Genomic DNA, 8,164 nt, shown 5'->3' with positions numbered 1-8,164 from the left:
GTTTTCAATTTCTGATGCACTGACACACTTTTTTAAGAGTCAGAAGGAGTCTGGAGGTGACACAGCCCTTTGCACCCATTCCCTGCTGGGAGCTGAACAACTGGAAGCTTTGGCCAGTAGATTACAGTTGCTCCCAGGAAGTAGGACTGGGAGGCCAAGAGCAATGTGTTGTACAGCTGGAACCCCTCCAGCTCCTAGCAGCTTCTCTGAACTAGAGACCACACTGCTGCAATACCAAATGAACTCAGCTCCACCCTGCCTCCAAAACAGGCAGCTGCAAAGAAACTTTCGCTCTTGCCTAGGTCCTGCAAGGAGCAGACCCAATCTCGCCCCAGACAGAAGTTGAAATGCCTGTACACGTCCAGCGCAGCGACTCCCAAGGAGTACGGGGTCCACCTAGTGCAGTTAGAGCAGTACTGCCAGAACGACAGGCAGAGCAAGCCACACGTGCAAGCTTCCCGTGAGCCCAGCAACGCTGCTAGTGACACTGGTGGGAACCCAAAGTCTCATCCTCTGTATAGACCCTGGGAGGGAGGAGGCAGATTCTCTGACGTGGGTGGCACCCCACAAGGACAGCACTTGCTTGAGTTACTTCATCAGCACAGCGCGAAGGCAGGTGGAACCCAGCTGGGTTGAACAGACGCAGCACATTCAGATTCAAGATGAAGGCTGCAGGCTTACAGGGGCTGAAGGTAAGCTCTGGTTTAGGGAAAAAAGCCTTGGTAGCTGCCGGTTTGCTACCTCCCCAGCACTACTTCTGCACTTTTATTTCCCATAAAAGATCCCAAAAGAGACTTGACCAAGGTCAGACTGTCTGACACAGATGAAGAATGGATCTGTACTTTCTGGTTCAGAAAGCAATTCTTCCCGTCAGCTTTCATTGCTCAGTTATCCAGCTGAAAGAAACTGAGTTTAGCTAATGTCTTCTACCTGCGCGAACTTTTAATTCTTACACTTTTCAAGGGCAATTCTGGCTGACATCACATTCAAGACCTGGGAGCATAAGGGCAGGGCCAAAACATCCTGCAGGGGTTGAGACAAGTCTTTTAATCACATCCTTTTACTCCCTTGTACAAAATGGAACAGTGCAACATGCAGCTCCCTTTGATAGCAACATAACTAGGTAGAACTTATTGACTGCAGGAAAAGGAAATGGAAAGGACTAAACCAAAAGAGCTGCTGCTTCAAATCCCATCCATATTCCCCATGTGACAAAGACAGAACAGATCACACACAAACTCCCGTAACATCTACAGATAAAACTGAAACTAGCTGGCCATCAACTATCTGAGCACCAGAAATCAATAGGCAGATCAGCGTTGAATGTACACACTGCTGACGAGTTCAGAAAGGCATTTGGGAAGCTTCACAACAAAACTGGCTGTGGCATGGAGTTGTAAAAAGCTCGTGATTTGCCACAAGCAGTTTCCTTGAGACCAAAGTAATGCAGTGCTCCCAGACCCACATGAAAGACTTGAGTCTTAAATAATTTGGTTATGATCAGATAAAACACAAGAGAGGGAACAAAAATAGCTTCCCCATCTCTCCTTTCACCCAGAAGCAGGTGAATCACTTTGATTTAAAAGACACCTAGTGGCAGATAAAACACTACAGAAAACAACTAATCAAAAGGATGTTCTTCTGGAAATTTCTGCATTTCCCTTTCCATGGGAGTTTCAGAAAGGAAAAAGAGCTGTTTCATTCTTTCATCAAACCAGGCACAAGTTAGACACAGATTAAACAGTGAAGCAATTTGTGGAAAAGATTCCCAGATAAATAAGTCAAAAGAACTTGAGAACCCTTAAACAGTACTCCAGATCAGTCTGTGTCAGCTGAATGTCCCTTCCTGCTGGGAAGGGAAAGCAGCAGACACGTTATGAAACCCAAGAGTTTGTATGACCTAAAATTCCAAGTCAGGTCTAGGAACAGTCTAAAATAGCACTAGGGGATGGGAGGGCTGTGTATTTTATTTATATATATACACACACAAGCTTTTTCTTTTTTTTTTAAATAAAAGAAATATGCCATTAATTCCTCCTACTGCAATTTTTCAGCTTCACTTACTCTGAACAAGTAAAATCTTTCATCCAAGCAAAACCACTGTAGGTTTCTGGGACTGAAATAAGCCTGCTGGATAAGAGAACAGCAAAGTCTCTGGAAAAGCCCACTGAGCTGGGGAGTGGAGAACCAGCAACACTGAGAGGTGTATGGAAGAGAGACTGAGTCCCACTCAGCTGGAAGACAAGGGATAAGCAACAGTAGCCTGAAAGAACCCAAATTCTACCCACACGGGAATGCAGGAGCAATACCAATCAACCTCAAAGGCTTGTTTTTAGTAACAACTTTCAATAAACACACACACATGTATATACACAGCCATCTCTTGCAGAGACAAGTGATTAAGTGGCTCCACGTTCCAGACAGGTAGACAGCACCACTTGGCTGGTGGTTTACAAGGTGCTGAAGATGTTCCCATGTGCGTGCTCATGGCTACTTCATGTTTCTGAAGGAAGAGCCAACAAGTCTTGGAGATCAGCTGTGTGCATGTCTGCATGGAGCCTGAGTCACGTGTAACAGTTGTGTTACAGGACAAGGGGGATGAGAGGGAGCAGCTGGAAAATGAACAAGCAAAACTCTCTGAAGACTGCCAGGAAGTGTCTGCAGACAGCGTCCATCCATAGGAAGTCCAGTCAGAATTTGACGGAGAAGGAAGTCCCACACGAGCAACCCTTCTCTGCCTGGGGGTTGCTCACCACCTGGAAGGAGCTGCGAATCAGCTCCTGGCTGAAGTCCACCATGGAACCTTTCACAAAGGCCAGGCTGTCCACATCGACGACCACACGCGCACCACCTTGTTCAAACACCCTGCAGAAAAGCAGCATATTAAACATTAACCATATTGCAGACTCGACAGAGAAGCACAGCCTGAGCACTTTCATTATCTCACATGCTTCTTCCCTTCAGTGCAAGATACTATCATGTCACCTTTGCAAAGAACAGTCACACCCGATCACTACTACACCCCTTTGCCCTTGCCTGTCATCAGGGTTGATAACTGTGTCCAAGGAAAACTTGTACTGGAATCCAGAGCAGCCACCTCCTTCCACCTGCAGCCTAAGAAACTCTGAACCTTCTGTGATCTCCAGCAGCCTCTGCAAAGTAAAGGAAGAGGATTAAGAGACCTGCTGAACACAATGGCAAACACTCAAACACCAGGGGAGGCCAGGCAGCTTGGAAGTCCCTCCCAGAGGCACCTGAGCTCCTCCCGGGGTCCTCACCTTTTCACAGTTGGAAGGGACCCACAAGGATCATCGAGTCCAATTCCCATCCCCGCACATGACAACCCCACAGTTCACACCGTGTGTCTGACCTTTACGCAGCTCTCGCTGAGGAAGACCTGTCCCTCGCCCGGGTCGCTCTCCGTGGGGCCCGGCTGGAAGGAGGACGATGCCCACCGCAGCGGCCGGGCAACTGCACAGGCAGGACCCGGCGGGGGTCTCGGCAGCGCTCGGCCTGGGCACAGCGGGGCGGAACACCAGCGGCCTCTGGAGAGGAGGAAAGCGGGAGGCTCAGTGGAGCCCCCGTACGGGCAGCGGGCCCGGCCCCCACAGCCGCCGCCAGCCCCCCCAGTCACCACGCCCTGCCGCAGAGCGGCGACGCTCAGGGACACACCACAGCCTCCGACGGGCCCAGGGGACCAAGCGGTCCCGCCGCGGTGCGATACCTTGTCCAGCCGCCCAGCGCCAACTTCCACCAGCGCCCCAGTGCCCCCGGCGCCGCCATACTGCCCCCAGCGCCCCGCCCCCGCCCGCCCATTGGCTGCCCGCCGCCGCCGCTTCCGGCGAGGGCCGCCATGGCGGAAGCGCTGCGCCGGCGGGGGTTGCCAGGCAACGCGGTGCCCGCCCCGCCGGGCCGGGGCGGCGGCGCCTCCACCCGCCGTGCGGGCCGACCCGGCCGCGCTGCGCAGTGTGTTACCGGGGCCGCGTCCCTCCGCGGGCACAGCTCAGCTGCTGGCTCGGTAAAGCCAGAAAAGCCGCTGGAGCTTTGCACAGGGGCACGAAGCTGCTTGTTTGCTCTTGAGAGTGTTTGCTTCCCTGAGTGATGACAGTCATGGAGGAAAATTAACAGCAATAAACCAATAAAGAATAATCAAATAAATAACGCAGTGCTCTCCAGCAGAGCACGTTTGCCCTGGAATTAGCTGTGAAGATTGTTTATCCCGAGCAGGACCCAGAGAGCCTGGATCATGCTGCCCAGGGAGGTGGTGGAGTCACCATCCCTGGAGGTGTTTAAAAGGTGTTTACACGAGGTTCTCAGGAACATGGTTTAGTGCCAGATTTAAGGTTAGGTTATCGCTGGACTCGACGATCCTGAGGGTCTCTTCCAACTGAAATGATTCTACGATTCTCTGACCCTGAGAGGGATCGAGCTGCTGCTGCAGGGGAGTTGGGCGAGCGGAGCAGTGAACGTGGGGCTGGGCTGACGGGTTCTCAGGGTGTTTCCCCGACCTTTTCTGGCTTGCTCTCCTTGTCAGGCGGGGGCTCAGCTCAGGAATCTCCATGGGGGCCGGTTTTCCTTCGGCTGGCTGCTTGTGTCCCTGGTGCCACTGAGACATGCTCAGCCCCCGCCATCCGTCCCCTCAGCTCCCGCTTCCCTCGGGCCGAAGCAGGGCCCCAGGGCACCGGGCAGGGCCGGCGGGCTCCCCCGCAGCTGCCCTCGGCGGTTTCGCCTCCTCCCGATCACCCGCCATGTGATGGCAGTCAGGCCGGTCGCTTGCAGATGTGCCTGCAGTTGAAAGCCTTTGTCTCTTCCTCATGTGTTTCTGGGGGAGGAACCCTGTTCCTCGCCCTCGGCCAGGCTTGTGGAGCGTCACGCAGGTGGGATGGTCAAGGAAAACCTGACATCCCAGCAGGAGGGGGTGATTCAATGTCAGGGGACCTCGGGACCCTGCAGTGGTTTGCTTTCTCACCGTTCCACTCCAAGCAAGGCGATGCTTTTGCAACCACATGCTTTTGCTTGTTTGTCCCACCCTCAGCATGTAAATAAAGACCAGTTTGAGCTGTTTATTTTGCTTGCTCTTGGGTTGACTAATGATGTCAGGATAAAGCCACGGAAGTTTCACAGGCAGGGTCCCAGGGGGGCTGGTATTAGTGCAGGTACCTGCAACTGCTGATGAATCTTCATCAGGCATATTAGGACACTTAATGTTTTTTAAAAAACACACTGAGGTGTTTCTCTAGTTATTATCAAAGCAGATGACTTTTAAGGAGCGAATCAAGAACTCGTGGGGGATCACACCCACTCTTGCCTGTGGGGTGTGTTAGACCGATCCCATGGCATTTCCCCATGCTGTGACTGCATTCACTGTGAACACCTTTTGGAGAATGGGTGTAGTCCCCCAAAATAGACACTTCTAATTGCCTTCATTTTTACCAGTGTTAAGTGTCAGAAATGTGACGAGTCCCTCTAAGGCATTTTGGGATGTTGCTCAGATGGCTACTGCAGACTGAAAGAATCAGAAAGAGGCCAGCTGGCCTCACTCAGAGTTAATGTAATTAATAATCCACTATGCTGAGGAGTGATTTAGGTGCTGGGGGCAAATTTTTTGAGTAGCTGGGAGAGGTGAGTGTAACTAAAGAGAACAGCTACTTCTTTGCACCTCTTTCTTATTGCTGTCTATTTTTTTTTCCTTCCTTCTGCCAGCTATGTGGTATAGTGGTATTTTTCTCTCACTCAGGGTTATGGTCTAGGTTTTTTTCCTTCCCAAGCTAGTCATTGTGTTCCTGATTGTTTGATGTAATCTGATTTTAGGTTTGGTTGTGTTTTGTTTTCTCCTTCTTAATTGGGTCTGTGGTATCTGGGTTTGGTGAGTTCCTTTAGCTCTCTTTAAGCACACTGTATTGAAGAGATTTGTCTGTGCATTGGATTCTCCAGATATTTTAGTCTATTCCCCTCTGCAATGCTTAAATAGTCTTGTATCTGTTTTGGTGGAAAACTGAGCTTGTTTCAGTGCTTCAGAAACTGGTAATAATAAAACCTCTGGTGTGGTGTTGAATGCAAGAATGGCTTGTGATGCATTTCAATGTGAATTCAGATGAACCACAGCACAGGGAACGTGTTCTGGCTGAAAGACCAGTAACGTTGATTAGTGTCTGTATGTGGATTTTCCTGAAAACCCGACTTGTATTCACTGCTGCTATAATGCCTGCGGGTGCATCTGTTTACCAAGCTGTGAGTGCAATGCAGTTAGAGGGGGCTGGATTCATCGGGTGTGGGTAGCTCATAAAATGGAACCCTAGACTTTTTCCTCGTGTAATAGAGTTGGTTGGATTATAGAAATGAAAAACTCTGGTATCTGTTTCACTGGAAATAATTTCTCTGTTGGTGTTCTTAGCCTTTTTTCCTGGTGTTTCTGCACCTTGGCACAAGCTCCCCCTGATGTTGGTAATTTGGAAGGAGCCCTGTCTGCAAAATGATGAGGCCAGCCTAATGCTGAATTGAGTCTTTCTGAAGTGTTCTGGTGAAATGTTGGCCTCCAAGGTGAGTTGGGCACCCACGTTTTGTATCAGATGTCAAAAGGGCCGTGTACCTAAAAGCAAGGTCTGTTTGGCCTATGATGCGTGTGCTGCCCTGGAGAATCTAAGCTTTAGTGCTGTTATTGCAAAACTGGTGTGGTGGTAATGTGTGGTATCAGCTAAAAACCTTGGGCAGAAGGTTTCTGCTGCTTTCTTGTGTAAAAGCCTTGGTTGTAGTTTTACAAACTTAGACTTATTAGGCTTTTTATTAATCTACTTCCGAAGGGGGAATAAACATGTTAATTCTGATCCTACATGCAATTCTTTTTAGTTCAAAGCCTTTTAAATACTTGTAGACTTGTACATATATAGATGCTGGCTCTGTGCAAAAGCATCTGTGAAGCAAAGATAGCCGGAGAGCCATTTCACAGGGAGGCATCCCAATTTGATGCATTGTGCAATTTGCTCCCAAGCATGACACCGCTTATCCTGTGAACGTGTGACAGTGGTTTATGGTGTTGCTCTGACCCGACCGCACTTCTGTTCCCGGCAGTGAGATAGGCAGCTTTGTTTATCATCTGTGAGACTTGAAGGATGGGGAGAAGGAAAGCCTTTCTGAGGGCATGAGTTCCCAAGCGCAAGGAAACAACTTTATCTGGGTCGGTTATGAAGTGTGCTAGGTGGGCTTAGCCTCAGCAGGGCCTTAGGGTCGTCTTTTTCTTTATTCTTTTGATAGGGCTGCTGTAAGCACCCTGATCTGCTTGCTTGAAGCCTCTGCAAACTGAATGCTTGTTCAGGATATTAAAAATAAAATAAAAGTCCCACTCTGCTTTCTAAAGGAACAGGTTTGTTGTTGTGTGGGTTTTTTTTTTTCTTCTGAGGAGCTGAATTGCTCAGCAGAGAGATGCACTGCTAACACCTCTGGTGTGACACCCTTTGTGGAAAGCCTGAGCAAAGCGTGGGGGGTTCACCTCCGAGTCACTTGGCAGCGCAGCTGGAGCTGAGCAGGCAGATGCCGAACTGGGACACAGGTCTGACAGGAGAAGCTGTGTCAGCTCTGCCACGTTCCTACCAAATCAGCGCTCATATGCCTTTATCTCTGTCGTGTTCCTGTTACGACCCTGCTAAGGGTAACACTTGCTACCATGTGAAACTGGTGAGAAGCTGTAAGCTTTAGCTTGGGTCAAACACTCACTGAAGTGTCTTAAACATCCTCTGGTTTGTGTCGGCATCCACAGCACAAAGCTGGGAGTCTGCAGTGTTTCACAAGTTTGAGAAGCAGGAGTTTTACGTGCTGTGAAAGACAGCAACCACACTGATTACTGAGTAGTCATCACTCTTCGCACTCAGGTTACGCAGACACCTTTCAACATACAAAACATCACATATAGAACAAGTAACAAACAAGGCTACAGGCTGGTCTACTACATTAGCTGCTTGATTTTATTTTCTCCCCCTTTCAGTGGAGGTACTGAAAAGAGCTTCCCAGGCACTGGCTGGACGTGAGCTTGTCCTCCAGCTGCTGCCCCGCAGCACTGCGTGCCCCAGCGCAGCCCAGCAGCGGGGATTTCCAGTAGCAGCGGGACTGGAGAGGCTGTCTGTCTGTCTGTCCGTCCAGACGCTGCAGTTTCAGCACAGCCCCACTACTT

General features: G+C 49.9%; 1 protein-coding gene across 1 annotated transcript; it reads right to left on the bottom strand.

Moving 5' to 3' along the window:
- Positions 1–1,059: 1,059 nt before the first annotated feature.
- Positions 1,060–3,799, bottom strand: ISCA2 (iron-sulfur cluster assembly 2). Its single transcript, XM_065636290.1, has 4 exons — positions 3,725–3,799; positions 3,371–3,545; positions 3,037–3,152; positions 1,060–2,865 (listed from the first exon to the last, which is right to left on the bottom strand). The coding sequence occupies exons 1-4, from the start codon at positions 3,781–3,783 to the stop codon at positions 2,691–2,693; spliced, it is 525 nt and encodes a 174-aa protein (XP_065492362.1). The 5' UTR covers positions 3,784–3,799; the 3' UTR covers positions 1,060–2,690.
- Positions 3,800–8,164: the final 4,365 nt, after the last annotated feature.

The sequence above is a fragment of the Caloenas nicobarica genome, chromosome 5 (genome assembly GCF_036013445.1).
Source record: "Caloenas nicobarica isolate bCalNic1 chromosome 5, bCalNic1.hap1, whole genome shotgun sequence".
Lineage (NCBI taxonomy): Eukaryota > Metazoa > Chordata > Aves > Columbiformes > Columbidae > Caloenas > Caloenas nicobarica.
This window is presented reverse-complemented; position numbering and strand designations above follow the sequence as displayed.

Coding starts and splice junctions, on each gene's coding strand:
- ISCA2 (XM_065636290.1), bottom strand. CDS start 3,783: ATGGCGGCGCCGGGGGCACTGGGGCGCTGGTGGAAGTTGGCGCTGGGC. Junction 3,546..3,724: donor GCGCTGGGCGGCTGGACAAG/GTATCGCACCGC, acceptor CCTCCTCTCCAG/AGGCCGCTGGTGTTCCGCCC. Junction 2,866..3,036: donor GTTATCAACCCTGATGACAG/GCAAGGGCAAAG, acceptor GCTTTTCTGCAG/GGTGTTTGAACAAGGTGGTG.